Raw genomic sequence first — 20619 nt, forward strand, 5'->3', positions numbered from 1 at the left:
TTCAATTTTAATTATACCTTTTTAATGTCATCTTTTTTAATATTAAGTAGTTAGTATTTGGTGTGTATTAAGTGTTAAAACAGTTTTCACGACACTTGAGATATGAAATTGGTATTACTGTTATCCATTTTGGTAGTCAAAATAACCTCCCTTTCAGAGAAAAATAACCTCGAATTATGTGAACAAATAAACACAAAAAGTGCATACCTGTACACATTACTCACTGCTACTTCTGGTCTGTGAATGTGAAGGGATTACACAGCAGGAACCAAAGTAACGTTGTGTATCCCAGCAATATTCCATCCGCAGTTTTACCTGTTCCTCATGGCCCTGATGTACCAGTACCACAGCGTTCGGAACATTTACAGAATTGTCCCTCTTCTGAATCTGAATGTGACGCAGAAATGGCCAGCCCTACCTCTGATTGTGATTTCTCGCCTGAAGGTGTTGAAAAAGAACCGAAACTTTTCAAGCAAAGTGCATTAAAGGACTTTGTTCGAGATCTTTGCCTTACAAAGGAATCTGCCAAGATACTCGGGTCTAGACTTCGTAAAAGGAACATGTTGGCACCAGGGACGAAGTACTATTGGTACAGACATCACAAACCAGAATTTACTCCTTTCTTTTCTATAGAGGGAACTTTGGTTTATTGCAGCAAAATTCCGGAGGTTATGCTGAAACTAGGATAACCACAGTACGACCCTATCCCATGGAGACTTTTTATAAATACCTCCAAGCATAGTTAGAAGTGCATCCTTCTTCAAAATTAAAACAAACTTGCATCTGTTCCGTCGCTCATTCAGTTATGCGAAAAACATATGAAAATCTTAAGATGATGAGGTGTATAGTTATTCTGTTTGGTTTACAAGCAGGTTACACAAAGCCCCCTACTTTCTGTGTGAGTGGGACAGTTAATCACAGTTACATCACTGGACCCAAAATGAATGGCCACATAGAGGATTAATTGTAGGTTCAAAAAATATACATACAACAAAAAAACTCTTGTTGTCAAGTCCGACACATTGTTACCTCCGCTTCACATCAAACTAGGGCTTATGAAGCAATTTGTTAAGGCTCTAAACAAAGAAGATGATTGCTTTCAGTACCTGTGTCATCGATTTCCAGGCATCAGTAATGTCAAGATCAAAGAGGGTCCACATATCAAAAAACTTCTTTCTGACGCTAATTTTGAAGATGTTATGTACGCTGTAGAATGATCGGCATGGAAATCATTCCGGGATGTGGCCAAAAATTTCTTGGTAACAGAAAAATTTCAGACTAAAAACAAATGGTGGATAGAATGCTTGTTTCTTTTCAAGATTTATGCTGCAAAATGAGCTTAAAGGTGCAAATGTGACATTCACATCCGAGCTATTTCCCTGAGAAACTAGGAATGCTGAGCAAAGAGCAAGGAGAAAGATTTCACCAGGATCTAAAATTCTAAAGGAATTGTAACGCAGATATCAAGGGAAATGGAACCAAAACATGCTCAAAAGATTACTGCTGGTTACTAAAGGCAGAAGATCCAATTACATCTCACACACGAAAAGGAAGGCAAAGAAGTTTCTTAAAATAAATCAAGATACATATTATAAAATTTAAACCATGAGCTTACCATTGTCAATATGTTATGAGTATGGACCCCAGAAAATGGTAAATAAAACTGGCTCATTTCGGTGTAAAAAAATGACAAAATCGGTACAAAAAATTGGTGTAAAAATAAGCAAGCTGTGCAAAAAATCGGTGTAAAAATAAGCAATCAGTAGAGACCCCAAAAAATTGTGAAAAAAATTGTGCCATTGGCGGTGTAAAAAAAACCTCATAGCGGCACATGCAAATGAGGAAAGCTGTGTTTACGAATATGTTATACAGTAGAACCCCTGTCATACACTTTTCAACGGAGGGCACAAAAATGGTGTATGATGCGGGAAAGTGTATGAAAAGGGAATGGCAATAATAAAAAAAATTTCAATCTAGCATACCAGCCCAATGTCAGATTAAACTTAAATACATAATGTGTAAATAATTGCATCATATTAATGAAAGATATGAATTCATCATTATATATACATATAATAAAACTACCAGAAATGTAAAATACAGTCCATAATCAAGTACCTTTCTTGGAGAGGGGAAAAGTCACCAAGCCTAAATTAGAAATAAAAAAATTAGGCTATTGTAAAAAGAAAAACAGAAATTTTTGCTGGTTTGTTTCATTTTACAAACAACTTTATGCAACAGAACAATTTTCAATAAAATTTAACTTGAGAAACGTAAAATACAAAACAATCCGATCGTAAGAAAACAATAACAAACAAGTAGGGATGGGTAGTTCGCGAACTACCAGTTCATTTGGAACTGTTCTGACGAGCGAACTAGGTGACTAGTTCGCTGTTACCAAAAACAATCGTTCTTTCGTTCTTTGCGTGTTTCTCTTCTCCTACTCTGTTTGGTCCTTACTGCACATGCGCGAAAGATCCCTAGGTGACTAGTTCGCTGTTACCAAAAACAATCGTTCTTTCGTTCTTTGCGTGTTTCTCGTCGCCTACTGTTTGGTCCTTACTGCGCATGCGCGAAAGATAAACCACCCCCCCCCCCCTACCCCCCCCACCAAAACCACTGTCACCCAATATGCCACGTCTTTCTTTCTTGCTTTCTTCCCTCTCTTACGTTTGTTCTTTATTTGGTCTCATCCCCCCCCCCCCTACCTTTATTTCCCCATCGCTTCGTCAGTTCTAGACTTGCGCATAATAGTTCGCGACCGGGAGCGCTCCTTTTAGTTCGCAGCTCCTTGGCGAACTAGGTCGCTCTTTTAGTTCGTCCGCTCCCATCTCGAATTCAAAGAAGACAGGTCACAGATAGTTCGTTCGCTTTGCTACCGCTACTGCAGGCGATCTTCTTTGTATGTTATAATAGTTATTTTTTATAATGATCAGTGTTGTGAACGCCTAGATTATTATCCTTTTTTGGGTTATTATACATCAAATGAGTAAATAAAACAATAATTGACATAATTGGGTAAAATGGCGTATATAACAGTTCTGTTTTTATTCTTCACTTAACATACACTATAATCGAAACATTTTAATTTATAAAAGGATTTATTTTATAGCTAGTTTAAGAAATATTATTTATGAAATGCGTTTATTTTAGTGAATAAAATACCGTTTTATAAATATACAAATTATATTTTTTTTTAAGAAATAATCAACAAAAATGTGTTATTATGTACAGGCTACAAAATTACGTAAATTATTAAGAATAGAGACCCATTACTCTTCTAATTTGTTACCTTACAATTAGATATAGAAAAAAAGCCGTAATTAATACCCGAAAGGGAGAACGAGTGACGACTTTTGATAAGAGCCAGATCATGTGCACAGAACTAAAAGAAGGAGATCGGTAAAAGAACGAGCTAATGAACTGAGGAGCGAGGGTTCTGGGAGCTAGTTCGCGTAGTTCGTCTGTGGGAGCGCTCTTCCGAACTAGTTCGATCGCGAACTACACAAGTCTAGTCAGTTCCAAGCAGAGACGTTCCAAGTTAGAGGTGGGTTGGGACAGCAATTTTCGGTATCAGTCCCAACCTGATACTGATACAGTAATGTACCTAGGTACAAGTCTCTGATACTTCTGTATCAGACGGTCCCAGGAGGCAACAAAGCTCCGCGTACGCAGACCGTGCGACCGGAAGGAGAATCTGATACATTATTTATCACGCCCGGTAATTCTCTACCTCTGATACTCTCATGCCCGCCTGATACAGCCAGTATCAATCAGTTCAACATTCACTGCAGTTCGTCCTGGCCGTGTATCACCATTTTGCGGGCTGTCATGCTTTGTAGTTAGTATCTTTATAGTGAAATAAGGAATGGATAAGTGCACGAAAAAGACTTCATTTGTGTGGAATTTTTTCACGGAAAATAATGAGTTTGCTAATTGTAATTTGTGTAAACAAAAACTGAGTTATAAATCATCGACTAATCTGAAGAAACATTTGAAACATAAACATTGATATAGTATGCTCACTAATGTACCTATCTGTTTTTTTATTTTTTATTTTTGATAAAATCGTGAATTTTTAATGTATAAAAACACTAGTTACTAATTGTTTTCGAAAAAAGAAAGTCCATATGTTGATTACATCTGTTATTAGTGTCAACTGAGAATTTATTTGCATTTTCATAGCTGTTAGGTGCACAAATATAAATATTATATCTTGTATTAATGTACTTTTTAATATTAAAATTTCATTAGTTTTATTATTGAACGAGACGGTGCACGCACTGCGCACTGAGCGTACTTTGAAGTAGGACAATAAACAAAACGACTTGTAACCAGGGCTGCCACTCTGATATTCATGAAAAACCTAGATAACCTACAAAAAAACCCAGACACATGGGTAAACAACCCAGATGCGTCTAAAATGCTATCGTTGAAAATGTTTGCGTACTAATTCAAAAATATAAACATAACTGGTTTTAATATAAAACAATTAATTACCTTACAAGACTGAAAACGGTTAAATACAACCAATACAAGAAAATTACACTGCAGCAAAATGGCTGTATAAGTAATTCTTGGACCAGTACATATCATAAAAAAACCTACAAATATATACATGACAGGGCCGGAACTAAGGGGGGGCATGGGGGGCATGTGCCCCGGGCGGCAAATATCAGGGGGCGGCAAAATATTAAAAATGGTTCACTAAAACAACTTGATTCTAGTCATTAAAAAAAGTTTTGAAAGTGTACATATCGCAACCAATATGTTAGCCAAGGAATTAAGAAATTCTATTTAACTTGATTATGCATAATTTGTAAATATATTCGTACTCCAAATGCGTTACTTCACTCTAAGAAACAAGTATTACCATAATTCGTGGTCTGGAGTGAGTAAAACCACTGCGATGAGAGCTGGTATCTCAAGGACCCGTTTCGCGGGTGATCACTTGGCTGAGCAAGATGTAGCCCTTTCTCTGATAAATACCCTCATTTTACCATCCCCTACTCAGTCGCTACTGTGTTTTCGTACCATGTGCGTTTCTGCCTGAGGACGGGAGCAGATAGCAGTTCCCGAAACGTCGCTTGTTTCTGTTTTGGAAAAACTATTGTGTTTGTTTCGTCTTTTCGTTTTGTCGTGTTTTTGTCTCGTTTCAACCATTGTGCTGAATTTTTTTTTGGGTTCAATATTTTTGTGTCATCATGATTTGTGGTTTTTTTTTTTCGTTCTCTTAGTACATTTTTCTTTGTTTTTTTTGTTTGTTGACCATATTCCTGTTACGGAATATTTTGTGGTGTTTATATTCTGTTGACAACAGCAATTTTTTTGCTTAATTTGTGCTTTTTGTCTTTTGGTTATTTTTACTTATTTATTTATTTTATTTTTTAGTTTTCTTACAGAAAAAGTGCTTAGCAATGGCGTATGTCCAAATGTAATGTTGAAAGTCATTGACAGATTAATTATGGAACTGAGTAACAGGTTTAAGGCTTTGGAGAACATTAACAATAAGTTTGGATTTTTTAGTGGTGTTCAAATTCATAAAATGGAAGTAGAAGATTTAAAAGTCAAAGCAGCAGAATTAGGAAACACAGGGCCGATCTTAACAAAGAAGAATTCGTATTTGAAATTGAAAGTATTAAGCACCATGCATTAACAGTAGACTATGAATTAAAAGATGCTACAGCATCAACAATGTTGAGCCTTATCTACAAAATTAAATTGGAGGAGGCACATCCTAACATTACTACTGCTCTGAGAATGTTTTTCACCCTTACAGTTACAATTGCGTCAGGTGAAAGAAGATTTAGTAAACTTAAACTTATTAAAAGCTATTTGAGAAGCACGATGGGCCAGCAGAGATTAACAAATCTAAGTATTATTTATATCTATTGAACACAAACGAGCTGCTTTGATCAATTTTGATGATATTATTAACACTTTTGCAGCTAATCATGCTCGAAAAATTAAATTTTGAACTGAATTTCTTTGTATGGTTATCAATACAATATTATACTTAATTCAGAAGCACATGTTCCTTATGTAATTTGAGTACTTAATAAACTTATTGGTAAGACATTAATTTTCACTGTTGTGCAAACAATAAACAATAGTTTGATAACAGTCTACTTCATTATAATAAAAATGTAATTGTATTAGTTTTCCAATTAGTATACTTGATAAATAAAAGTTCTCAATTATGTATAAGTGAATGGTATCATTTCAACCACCGCTTCTAACGAAAAAGGGTATTTTATAATGTTGGTAAGAAGGGGGCGGCAAATTAAGCTTTGCCCCCCCTAACGAATCTCCTAGTTACGGCCCTGATACATGACAAAACAAACACCATCACTGCATCCTTTAAACCGGTAATTGTTTTTATAAAACTGCATCATGTACGTTAGTCTTTATTCAGAGTCTGATTCTACAAGATTGGTTTGAAGGTTAATTGTTGCATTGGTTTTGTGTTCTGCAAGCCTCTTTGAAGAATGTGTCTAATTTAATATTCGACTTAGCTTCTTGAAAACTAGTTTTGTGTTTATATGTATTTTTGTGTGTGAAACACATAGACTTGTTTGCATTTATCAAACAGATATTGCAACAGATACCGTAAAACGGGGTGAGAATGTGACAGGTTTCTTAGTTTTTGACCTTCCCTAACTACAGTATTTATATTTATGGACTGAAAATTTTATTTATGATGGATAACACCTTTTTCTTACTTTTCTGAAAATATCAATTTTCAAAAATGGATTCAAAATGTTTTTATTAAAACAATTGTTTGTCACATTCTCACCCCAATGAGTGGGGTGGGAATGTGACGTTAGCAATATTGTATTATATTTGCTGCTAAGTTAGTAGTGTCACATTCTAACCCCATAAATTACATTTTGCTTTACAAAAATAAGTAATCAATGTATTTTAGACCACAAAACACATGTTCATTGAAGAAAAAATAAAGTTAAACATACACAAAAACATTTTAGCTTAATACAATGAACTACGATACAGTGATTTACTGATACAGACCATACATTGACACAATACAATTATAAAGTTAATACAAAATGTTTACAATTCATCAACGTGTATTTAAGGCTTCATGTCTATGCAAAACACTGCTCTTTTACTTATTTGTCGAGGTGGGGGAACTTTGAATAAAACAGCATGACGTTTGTACCAAATTGAATCGACTTTTTCTGGCCATTTCCAGTACTTTCCACAGGGAATCATAGTCGATACATGAATATCATCATCATCCAGGTCAATGACAATACCAGGATAATTTTTTCCCTCATATGTCACCACTACATAATCTCCTTTTACGTACTGCGGTTCAGAGACAGGTGCTGGAGTGAGGGGTTCTTGTTCATCCTCAGACTTGTCCTCCTCAGAAGAATTAGAAGAATCTTGAAAAAAATTGCTTGTTACGCTGTCTTCACTTTCATCATCAATTATTTTCTCACTCTCCTCTTCCTCTTCAGATGAGAAATCTTTTTGTTTCCTTTTTATGGCCTTCCTTTTCCTTGTCCCGCTCGTTTGACGAGGCTTCTGCTGAATCTATTGAACTACTCCAGAGGTGGAAGGTTGCTGCTCTTGAATTTCCATCAGAGTGGTAGGTTGAGATTGGATCATGTGAGGAATGTCAGCGGTGGTGAAACCTTTTCCAGGTGGCACATCAATTTTCTTCCTTTTCCTTTGCACAACACAAACAACTGATTTTCTTTTCTTTTCCATCTCATTCAGAAAGGACTCTGCCACATGTTCACGGAGATCACTTGAAGCCATCTCGTTGCCAACAAGTTTTTTGAGAACAGCGTCCTGATTTAGAGGAACTATGCCACATGCTTGAAAACCTGATTTTAAATTCTGGCTGCTCTTCACTTTTAGATTTTCAACTAACATTTTTAGAAAAACAGGAAAACTCTCTTTGGGGATTGTTCTCAGCTTCCTACCTTGGTCACTTTCTTTCCATTCATTTAAAATGTTCCTCCATGCTCCCTTCATTGGTCTAAAGAACCCTACATCTAATGGCTGCAACAAGTGTGTGGAATTGGGAGGCAATGCTACAAACCTTATGTTATTAGCTTCACACAGTTCAACAACATGATAATTTATGTGAGAACTTAAATTATCTCCTATTAAAATTTTAACACCATCTTGCTTTTTTAGTATAGGGAGCATCAATCCCTCAAACCAATCCTCAAATATCCTAGCATCAAACCAACCACTTTTCGAGCGATTATAGCGTGTGCCACGTGGTCCTCCCTCAGTCCAACTTTGATAGAGTCCTTCAGCCTTGTAGGTGACATAAGGTGGGGCCATTTCCCCTGCTGCATTCCCACACATCATTACAGAAACTGAAGCCTTAGTGGAATTTTTAATTTGATCGGGATATTTGGTTCCTCTCTTGACGAGTACTTTCTTATTTCCAGGGTCGTCCGTTATATTCGTCTCATCATAGTTCCATATATGAGAAGGAGGCACTCCATCAATACTGTTGCCTAAATGGTTAAAATACTCAACAATAACATCCTTATCTAATGCAGCACGAACTCGTGAAATGGGACGAGCTGTCCGCTGAGTTAGCTCCTTTTTATGGCGTCTCAAAAACAAATCTGCCCAATCTTTACCTGGTAAGTTACGTTGGAATCTTCTTTCAATTCGCCCTAACCTGTCAAGGTATGATTTGACCACCAATCGAAGATCCAAAATGGTGAAGGGGAAGCCAAAAGTTGCAACAGTGATGAGATGAGCAACAATTACGTTTTCTTCCTCCTCTGTTAGTACAGTTTGTCCGCCTGTTTTGGATGACAATTCGCCATGCATTTTTTTCCACAAAGTGTTTTTATGGATCCCATATCTGAAAATTTAAACAATTAACATTATCTTTGTGCTCCTAATATTTTATACAATAACTTTAAAATTAATTATGATAGAAATCAAATGTTAACAGACTTTTCAGAAGCTGAACGTAGACTCTCTCTTTTAGATTTAATGTCTTCAATTGCAGCCTTTAATTGGTCATCTGTCCAATTACGATACGTTCTGCCGCCAACTTTTTTTTTGTAATTGCGTGGCATACTGGAAACAACTACCAGGTAAAAACTGTAGGTAATTCTGAAAGAATGAACAAAAACATCAATACCAAAGAACATTGATAAATAAACAATCTTACAAAATGTCGCTGATAAAGCATTTAACATAAAGTTATAAGTCTTTCTAAAATCTTAAATTATTTATTTTAGTTAGTCTTTCTGATAATTTGAATATCTTGTCTATGTTATGAGGGATTTTGTGACTTTTTAAAATTGGAATTGGTGACACTGATGTCACATTCTCACCCCTTCAAATGCACATTTTTTACTTAACCTTCTTTCAAAAATTACAGTTTCATAATATTCAGATAATTTATACAGCAAATAACTTGGTATTAATTGTAGTTAACAAAAACCAATTTTACCTTTATGTATGAAACATCGGAATATCCCTTTTCTGGAACACTTTTTCTATATTTAAACAACACGTTTATTTCCCAACTTTGCAGAAAAAATTCATACAAATAGGCCATAGATAGTATGACAACAAAAACACTTCCATCGCATGTATCGAAATCTAAAGAATTCAACGATTAATTGATCGAAAAAATAACTTTGCTGTGACTCACCAGGAGTGCACTCAAGGACAGAAATGTGTGTTGTCACATTCTCACCCATGCAGTCACATTCTCACCCCGTTTTACGGTACAGTAGCTACTACCTTTATTATTGTTTTAGGTATAAAAATAATTAAAATTATAAAAAACCTAGAATTGTTGGAATTCATTATTTAAAAACCCAGAAACCCAAACACCATTGGAAAAACCCAGATCTGGGTGGAAAAACCCATGAGTGGCAGCCCTGCTTGTAACAATATCGCTTTGCGCCTCTCCTTCAAGGCTTCAACGCCTTCCCCTGCGCTTCCTCCCCTACATTCTTTCCCTTCTTTATCCCTTATTCGTCGTTCCTGCTCCCTCCCCTTTCACAAGCTCCGCCCAAGTGACCGTCATCTGCGATCGGGTACTGTATTCATTGGCCGTGGTGTTCCAGGTGAATTCTGAACTGATACTAAAGTCTCTGATACTTTTCAAGTGTACTCGTTTGCCGTTCCTGATACAGGCGCGTATCAGTGGCAAAGTATCAGGTTGATACTTTTCGACCCACCTCTATTCCAAGTACTGATCTGAACTACGAAGACCGAAGAGAAAGGGAGTACATATACACACTGAACTAGCTAGTTCAAAGACATAGATAGTATCGTTTGACTATCGTGAACTCTTAATTTTTATCTAATATTCTTTAGACATTTACATTACATATTGACATTAAAAAACGTGTCACGTAAATAAGTGTAATTACGTTAAATTTCAGATAGCCTATATAACCTGAAATTAAACTTTCATTACACATAGACCACACATTACAAAACTACACTAAAATTTAAAGAAACATAATAAAACTTACCTAATACGAAAAAAATCAGCTTAGGTTGTCACAGATGAGAAAACACTATACCATTATTTTGTTTTGTAAACATGTGAAAATAAGCACTTTACTTGCAGAAAATAAATTAATACACATTCAAAAATGTAAGAAGTGTGTGAAAGAAAAACAATATGATAGTCGCTCATTTGTAATGGGAGATATTGTTTACAAGCATCGGATTACTGTGTGCCTCTTTTATTTATAGAAAAAGAAATGCCCATAAAACAAAAAGTCTGTAACGATTGTGTTGGTGCAATGTATGGAATATTTTGTTTAAACATTGGAAACCGCGATACAGTCCGCGACCGATGTAGTTCAATAGAACGGTTCCTAAAGAACTAGTCTTTGAAGTGACTAGTTCCGAACGAACTAGTTCGTTCCAAAGAACTATATTTCCCATCCCTACAAACAAGTATATTCAGTTCAAAGATTAATGAATGCACAAAATATGAGATCCGTGCCTTGGTAAATCACGTGCACCATTTTCATAATCATTCGCGCCACTAGTCTCGCTTGGTGCTGGCCATAGATGCTAATAGCGAAGTGCACAGTCTTCCCGATACTATCCATATCTATGGTGCGATAAAGTTATTTTCTTACGTTTGCAAAGGTAAACAATGAACGTTTTTCAAAATAAAAGCATTAAAACGTAGTTTATCAGGAGGAATATAACAAAAAAAATTGTGAATTTTAGGACTTTTCCGCTTCGTAAAAACGTATGAAACGGGAAATTAAAGATTTTATAAGTGTATGTTCCGGGAAAGTAAACCATTGTAAATATAGAACTTTCGGCGGGACCAAAATTAATCGGCGTATGACACGGGAAAATGTATGAAACGGGAACGTATCATCGAGGTTCTACTGTATTGTACATAAAAATACAATTATAAATAGCTGTTAAATTTTGTATGTGAAAATCTTCTTTACATAAACAGGAAAAATAAAAACATTCGAGATATTCCATTAAAAATCCTAAGTTACAATACACAGTATTTCAATATTCAAATTCAATTATAGTCTATCTCACTGTACATACTAGAAATTCTCCTCTGCAGGTAAGCTTTGGTTGGTACACAAATGTGTAACACAACAGTTACCATAGTATCTTTCATAGGCACTACAAAGTAGCAGACTCTGCCTTATATCGGCCCACTTTGTCTGTCCTTTCATCACACAAGAATACAATCTGTTTGTCTTCTACAGTGTGCCTTACTGCTTCCTTATTTGCCTGGCCAATTTTTGGGACATAAGTTTCTCTAAGAGTGTTGGCTGATGATGACAAATCCCCTGCACCTAAAATGTATACATAACTTACAATATACTTATAAATAGGTAGCATTTATAAGGTTATCACTGAAAATATTAAAGCTAATTTACTCAATTTCACAATGCAATCCATCCTATTTATGTGTTTGTTAATCTGAGGTACTTGCATATTTATTTGAAGTAAAGGTAAGTTGGGCCTAAAGGTGAGTTAATCAATAATATTGTAGGCCTACATATGCTTATGAACTTTTAATAGAGGGGGAAAACATTTCTAAATAAATAAGGCTAACCTTCAACATGGGTGTTAAACCATTCCCTCATAACTGGATGATCAGCTTTTTCCAAAGGAATGTTAACTTACAGCATCACATTAACAAAATCAGAAACAAATTCTTGTTTTCTGCACTTTCAAGCTTATTTGCTTTATTCACGCTGTCGCCTATCGAAATTTTTTTAGACACGGTAGAATGCTTGACAAAATAATTGTCTTTTTTGTTTTGTGCGTGTCATTTGCCACATGCTTTTTGAACGTGTCTTTGCGTGTCCAATCAACCCGCACGTTGCAGAACTTGCACATCATAATTTTGTCCCGCTGATCAAAAATATAAAATCATCCGATTTCATCTCTCTTTCGCAATCAAACATTGTCGAAGTTTTCGGCATCTTAGCCATAAATTCAATTGTATCACAAAACTTACAAAATGTGGACGGTAGTTGTAAACACTCATAGATATGTGCATGCAAAAATGACTGCCATCTTAGCTCCATGCGATTAAATTAGGTTAGAAAAATCAACACCAGTGCGCCTTGCGGCAGAAACGACCATTATTCAAAACACAAAAACTGTGAACAGTCAATTTTGTTATGTTGGTAGTGCGAACATATCGATTGTTGACATTTGTTACATTTTGTTTTCATTTGCGATTGCAATATTTACTGCTTGTAAACAGAGTAATAAAAATATGTGGATTTCAGTAACGTGTCAAAATGAAGATAATATCACGGCACTAGTCTTTCAATCTATGTTTATTTCACGCCTATGTTTATGATGGCGTAAATAAATAGAACTTGCGACATAAGGACATTATTTTGTGCGAAAAAGCGTGAATCTCGCACGAAAAAGCATGAACTTCACGCGAAAATTCGTGAATTTCGCGACTATGTCGAAATCAAAGGAAAGCCACAAAATTTGTTTAAAGTATCAAATTTTCGTGTTATTTCGTGAATTTTGCGCTTCACCATTTTTCGGGGTCTCTAGTTATGAGACTTAATGTATAACAAATTTTAGTCTATTTGGCTGTGTTTTCATTCAAATCTGTTACACAATACTTTAAATATTTCTATACATAATATGTTCACAATAGTGAAAAAAACATTCCATATATGTGATAATTGTAATATTGCATGTGCACGTGTCTCATATGTCTCATATTTTCATTTTGATTTTGCAAAAAAAATAAAACGTGATGCGATAGAGAAAATTTGACTTCACTTTCAGAATCAGCATGCCAGCATTGCAGGTCAGTGTAATCAATTACATACAAAATATGAAGAGAAATTTGTATTACATGAAAATTGGAAACTATAGTTCAATTCAATAAGCCAAACATTTGAAGTATTACGTCAAATGTGATTAAAGAAAAAAAAAATGTTATGTATGTCAAACAGTGAACCAAAAGTCACAAATATGAATCACAGTCGAACTTTAATATAGTGCCACAATTTTGAAGAATCTTTTACTTTAAGTAATATGTAGATCTTTACACAATGTTTTACTTTTAGTTTCAAGTTCGTAGTGAGTACATAGTAATAAGATTTCACTGCATACACTCACCCACCTAACATTTCTACAGCAAGTAAAGAATGTACTTTATAAAATCAAACAACAAACAAGTATCATTTTTAATTTCTTTTACAAATAAAACAACTTGGACTAAATAAAATAATAAAAAAACCTGGCAAATAGTAAAAAGCCTAGAATTTGTTTTAAAATATATTGTACGTATATACTTTATGAATAATACCCATTATTCAAGACTAAAAGTTTCGCTCGTAATTTGAACTCGTCTCAGGGAAATGGTAAAGGAGGGGACCCTTCAATGGTGTTCATAGGCTGGATTGTATTAAAGCTTTGTGGAAGCCCCCGACTGCAGGAGAGGGGGAGAGGCAACCCCCCCAAAGGACAAAATTACTTTGTGGCTTGTGCATAGTTGTGGTGTGTTCTACGGCATAGCAAGCATAGTCCATTTTTTAAGATTCCCCTGCACGCTGTGTGCCGTGGGCCCATCACAGGGTACTTTTTATAATTCGACATAATACATAGTCAATCAAATCAACTAAATCAATCCATAAATATCTCTGTGAGCCTCTACATACGACCAATTTAAAATTTGTATCACAAATATACAGATTCACTAAAAAAAAATGTACAAACTGGAGCAGCGGTTGGCCGACTCAGAACTGTTTGACGACAAAGTCCGACAAGTCGTCCGCGTGCTCCAGGCACAAGCTCTTCTCGTTGGCAAGGTGCAGCGCAGCGAACATGGCCAGAGGGAAGCTCAGGTTCTCCCGCATGGTCTGGGAGAGCGTTGAGGGCAGGGTGCGGTACACCTTGCTGAACAGGACCTGCCCCGCCATCCTGTCTGGGTTGATGACAGGCGTCGTGTCCTGGCAGGAAAACACCCGTAGACTTTCAAGTGCTCGGCTGCCACATTTTTGCTTCCTGCTTCACCAAGGCATGCCTTGTTTGCTTAGACATTTAAACTTTACACAACCTAGGTATTTATAGAGGTAAGATTACTAAGATTACATGGTGAATAGCGATGAAACCAAAATAACAATGAAAGTGAAGTCAAATAACCGCCAAACACTGAAATGGAAGTCAATGCATCGCATAACACACAAAAAAAAGGGGGGTGAAATTTACCTCAATTACATTATTTTGTCTGTTAAAATATAGGATTTATTTCATAAATCTTTAGTTTAGGGTATTATGTACTAAGAAAAAATTTTTATTTAGTTCCTACATATATATATTTTTTAAAGTAAAGTAAATTTAAAACAGTCTATAGATCATATCTACAGACAATGGCTAAAGGCCTACAGAGAAACATGTGATTTTTTATATTTAATATTGCATATATTTTTTAACTTACTCTTATCAATGTATGTACATATGTAGTATTGTTTTATGTACACATTTGAAGCATCTTATTACAAATTTTTGTAGCAGTTGATCAAAATTATTGTGCTTGATATGACTAGGCTGAAGTTGGCTTTATTCCAGATTTATTTTCCTTCTCTTCATTTCCCCCACCCGAAGATGTGGGCGGAGCCAAGCGGTACAGCACTAAACATACAAAATACGACACGTTCTTGTGTACAGCACTACACATACAAAATGCAACACGGAAATAAAAGAAATTGTGCAATGGTACAGTACTACACATACAAAATGCAACACTTTTTTGTACAGCTCAAAACATAAAATGTGCAACAAGTGCGTGACTACCCATACAAAATTCAACAAAAAGTACAACAATACACATACAAAATGCAACATGGAAATAAAAGAAATTGCGCAATGGTACAGTACTACACATACAAAATGCAACAATTTTTTGTACAGCACAACACATAAAATGTGCAACAAGTGATTGACTACCCATATAAAATTCAACACAAGTACAACACTACACATACAAAATGCAACAAGAAAGGAAATGCGAAAACCTTTCAGAACATATAAAGTGCAACACTGCAATTGAGTTAACTCTATTGTAGTTGTAAAGAAGTACAGCCAAACCCAAACAAAATGCAACATTAAAGGAAAAACATGAATGTACAGCATAAACATCTCTGAAAAGTACCGTTATTAATAAAGGTTGCAACACTAGAGCTGTTGGGCTCTTCTTTTGTGCGCATGGTCTGCTAATTCAAAAAAATTATAAATATGTGGTTCCACAGTACAGCACGTACCAAAGGCAACTGAATCAAAAAAATTACACCAATATGCAGTACTACAACATTCAAATATTTTTTTAACTTTAACTAAACGCTGTAAGGATAGAGCTGATATGTCATTCTTTTGTGCGTGTTGTGTGCTTCACCAAGAAATTTTAAAATGCTTGGTCCTCACCGTACAGCTCTATCAAAATCATCTAAACCAAAATGATAACACAACTTTGAGCCCGGAAACAATTTATTTTATTTATTTTTTCTGTTTTAAATCAAGGTTGCAACAATAGAGCTGTTAGGCTCTTCTATTGTGCGCATGGTCTGCTAATTCAAAAAAAAAAAAAATATGTGGTTCCACCGTACAGCACGTACCAAAGGCATCTGAATCAAAAAAATTACACCAATATGCAGTACTACAATATTCAAATATTTTTTTAACTTTAACTAAAGGCTGTAAGGATAGAGCTGATATGTCATTCTTTTGTGCGTGTTGTGTGCTTCACCAAGAAATTACAAAATGCTTGGTACTCACCGTACAGCACGTACCAAAGGCATCTGAATCAAAAAAATTACACCAATATGAAGTACTAAAACAATCAAATATTTTTTTAACTTCAACTAAACACTGTAAGGATAGAGCTGATATGTCATTCTTTTGTGCGTGTTGTGTGCTTCACCAAGATATTACAAAATGCTTGGTACTCACCGTACAGCTCTATCAAAATCGTCTAAACCAAAATGATAACACAACTTTGAGCCGGGAAACAATTGGTTTTATTTTTTTTCCGTTTTAAATCAAGGTTGCGACAATAGAACTGTTAGGCTCTTCTGTAGTGCGCATGGTCTGCTAATTAAAAAAAATTATAAATATGTGGTTCCACCGTACAGCACGTACCAAAGGCATCTGAATCCAAAAAATTACACCAATATGCAGTACTACAATATTCAAATATTTTTTTAACTTTAACTAAACGCTGTAAGTATAGAGCTGATATGTCATTCTTTTGTGCGTATTGTGTGCTTCACCAAGAAATAACAAAATGCTTGGAACCTACCGTACAGCACGTACCAAAGGAATCTGAATCAAAAAAATTACACCAATATGAAGTACTACAACAATCAAATATTTTCTTAACTTTAACTAAACGCTGTAAGGATAGAGCTGATATGTAATTCTTTTGTGCGTATTGTGTGCTTCACCAAGAAATTACAAAATGCTTGGAACCTACCGTACAGCACGTACCAAAGGCATCTGAATCAAAAAAATTACACCAATATGCAGTACTACAACATTGAAATATTTTTTTAAACTTTAACTAAACGCTGTAAGGATAGAGCTGATATGTCATTCTTTTGTGCGTGTTGTGTGCTTCACCAAAAAATTACAAAATGCTTGGTACTCACCGTACAGCACGTACCAAAAGAATCTGTATCAAAAAAATTACACCATTATGAAGTACTACAAGAATCAAATATTTTCTTAACTTTAACTAAACGCTGTAAGGATAGATCTGATATGTCATTCTTTTGTGCGTGTTGTGTGCTTCACCAAGAAATTACTAAATGCTTGGTACTCACCGTACAGCACGTACCAAAGGCATCTGAATCAAAAAAATTACTCCAATATGCAGTACTACAACATTCAAATATTTTTTTAACTTTAACTAAACGCTGTAAGGATAGAGCTGATATGTCATTCTTTTGTGCGTGTTGTGTGCTTCACCAAAAAATTACAAAAAGCTTGGTACTCACCGTACAGCACGTACCAAAGGCATCTGAATCAAAAAAATTACGCCAATATGCAGTACTACAACAATCAAGTATTTTTTTAACTTTAACTAAACGCTGAGAGAATAGAGCTGATATGTCATTCTTTTGTGTGTGTTTTGTGCTTCACCAAGAAATTTTAAAATGCTTGGTCCTCACCATACAGCTCTATCAAAATCGTCTAAACCAAAATGATAACACAACTTTGAGCCGAAAACAATTAATTTTTTTTTTTCCCGTTTTAAATCAAGGTTGAAACAATAGATCTGTTAGGCTCTTCTGTTGTGCGCATGGTCTGCTAATTAAAAAAAAAAAAAGTAATATGTGGTTCCACCGTACAGCACGTACCAAAGGCATCTGAATCAAAAATATTACACCAATATGCAATACTAAAACATTCAAATATTCTTTTAACTTTAACAAAACGCTGTAAGGATAGAGCTGACATGTCATTCATTTGAGCGTGTTGTGTGCTTCACCAAGAAAATACAAAATGCTTGAAACCCACAGTACAGCACGTACCAAAGGCATCTGAATCAAAAAAATTACAACAATATGCAGTACTACAACATTCAAATATTTTTTTTAACTTTAACTAAACGCTGTAAGGATAGAGCTGATATGTCATTCTTTTGTGCGTGTTGTGTGCATAACCAAAAAATTACAAAATGCTTGGTACTCACCGTACAGCACGTACCAAAGGCATCTGAATCAAAACAATTACACCAATATGCAGTACTACAACAATCAAATATTTTTTTATCTTTAACTAAACGCTGTAAGGATAGAGCTGATATGTCATTCTTTTGTGCGTGTTGTGTGCTTCACCAAGAAATTACAAAATGCTTGGTACTCACCGTACAGCACGTACCAAAGGCATCTAAATCAAAAAAATTACACCAATATGCAGTACTACAACAATCAAATATTTTTTTAACTTTAACTAAACGCTGTAAGGATAGAGCTGATATGTCATTTATTTGTGCGTGTTGTGTGCTTCACCAAGAAATTACAAAATGCTTCGTACTCACCATACAGCACGTACCAAAGACATCTGTATCAAAAAAATTACACCAATATGCAGTACTAAAACAATCAAATTTTTTTTTAACTTTAACTAAACGCTGTAAGATAGAGCTGATATGTCATTCTTTTGTGCGTGTTGTGTGCTTCACCAAGATATTACAAAATGCTTGGTACTCATCGTACAGCTCTATCAAAATCGTCTAAACCAAAATGATAACACAACTTTGAGCCGGGAAACAATTGGTTTTTTTTTTTTTCGTTTTAAATCAAGGTTGCGACAATAGAGCTGTTAGGCTCTTCTGTAGTGCGCATGGTCTGCTAATTAAAAAAAATTATAAATATGTGGTTCCACCGTACAGCACGTACCAAAGGCATCTGAATCAAACAAATTACACCAATATGCAGTACGTACTACAATATTCAAATATTGTTTTAACTTTAACTATACGCTGTAAGTATAGAGCTGATATTTCATTCTTTTGTGCGTATTGTGTGCTTTACCAAGAAATTACAAAATGCTTGGAACCTACCGTACAGCACGTACCAAAGGCATCTGAATCAAAAAAATTACACCAATATGAAGTACTACAATATTCAAATATTTTCTTAACTTTAACTAAACGCTGTAAGGATAGAGCTGATATGTCATTCTTTTGTGCGTATTGTGTGCTTCACCAAGAAATTACAAAATGCTTGGAGCCCTACCGTACAGCACGTACCAAAGGCATCTGAATCAAAAAAATTACACCAATATGAAGTACTACAACAATCAAATATTTTCTTAACTTTAACTAAACGCTGTAAGGATAGAGCTGATATGTCATTCTTTTGTGCGTTTTGTGTGCTTTACCAAGAAATTACAAAATGCTTGGTACTCACCGTACAGCACGTACCAAAGGCATCTGAATCAAAAAATTACACCAATATGCAGTACTACAACAATCAAATATTATTTTTATCTTTAACTAAATGCTGTAAGGATAGAGCTGATATGTCATTTTTTTGTGCGTGTTGTGTGCTTCACCAAGAAATTACAAAATGCTTGGTACTCACCGTACAGCACGTACCAAAGGCATCTGAATCAAAAAAATTACACCAATATGTAGTACTACAACAATCAAGTATTTTTTTTAACTTTACCTAAACGCTGAGAGGATAAAGCTGATATGTCATTCTTTTGTGCTTATTGTATGCTTCACCAAGAAATTACAAAATGCTTGGAACCCACCGTACAGCACGTACCAAAGGCATCTGAATCAAAAAAAATTACACCAATATGCAGTACTACAAAAATCAAATATTTTTTTAACTTTAACTAAAAGCTGTAAGGATAGAGCTGATATGTTTAGTTAAAGTTTAAAAAAATATTTCAATGTTGTAGTACTGCATATTGGTGTAATTTTTTTGATTCTGATGCCTTTGGTCAGTGGCGTAGCCAGGATTTGCGTATGGGGGGTGTTAAGAAGCATGCCCCCCCCCCCCGTATTAAAGCGGGGGGTCCGGGGGTCCTCCCCCGGGAAAATTTGGATTTTAAGGTGTATAATAGTGCTATTTTAGCAGTTTTCGGTACTTAAATTTAAATATTGTAATGGTAAAAATTTTATTAATTTTAATATGAAATTTGTTTGAGTGATGAATAAGAAATTAATTAAAGATTTGGAGCTAAGGGGGGGGTTCGAACCCCTAAAACCCCCCCCTGGCTACGCCCCTGCCTTTGGTACGTGCTGTACGGTGAGTACCAAGCATTTTGTAATTTCTTGGTGAAGCACACATCACGCACAAAAGAATGACATATCAGCTCTATCCTTACAGCGTTTAGTTAAAGTTAAAAAAATATTTGATTGTTGTAGTACTGCATATTGGAGTAATTTTTTTGATACAGATGCTTTTGGTACGTGTACCAAGCATTTTGTAATATCTTGGTGAAGCACACAACACGCACAAAAGAATGACATATCAGTTCTATCCTTACAGCGTTTAGTTAAAGTTAAAAAAATATTTGATTGTTGTAGTTCTACATATTGGTGTAATTATTTTGATTCAGATGCCTTTGGTACATGCTGTACGGTGAGTTCCAAGC

At 35.2% G+C, this 20619-nt stretch overlaps 1 protein-coding gene across 3 annotated transcripts in view; it reads right to left on the reverse strand.

The window, feature by feature from the left end:
* Positions 1 to 3163: 3163 nt before the first annotated feature.
* The window catches only part of LOC134542221 (condensin complex subunit 2), a 57288-nt gene continuing 39832 nt past the window's right edge, over positions 3164 to 20619 (reverse strand). Inside the window, exons 12-13 of one of the 3 annotated variants that reach the window (XR_010076761.1) lie at positions 12080 to 14456; positions 3164 to 11816 (exon numbers count right to left, since the gene is read on the reverse strand). Coding sequence is in view for 1 of the 3 variants with exons in the window: in XM_063386305.1 (XP_063242375.1) it covers positions 14244 to 14456 (213 nt within the window). In the remaining 2 variants the exon portion in view is untranslated. Of the gene's footprint in view, positions 14457 to 20619 lie in introns of all 3 variants that reach the window. The other 2 variants (XR_010076760.1, XM_063386305.1) reach the window with 2 other exon arrangements.

Source organism: Bacillus rossius (genome assembly GCF_032445375.1).
Source record: "Bacillus rossius redtenbacheri isolate Brsri chromosome 4 unlocalized genomic scaffold, Brsri_v3 Brsri_v3_scf4_2, whole genome shotgun sequence".
Lineage (NCBI taxonomy): Eukaryota > Metazoa > Arthropoda > Insecta > Phasmatodea > Bacillidae > Bacillus > Bacillus rossius.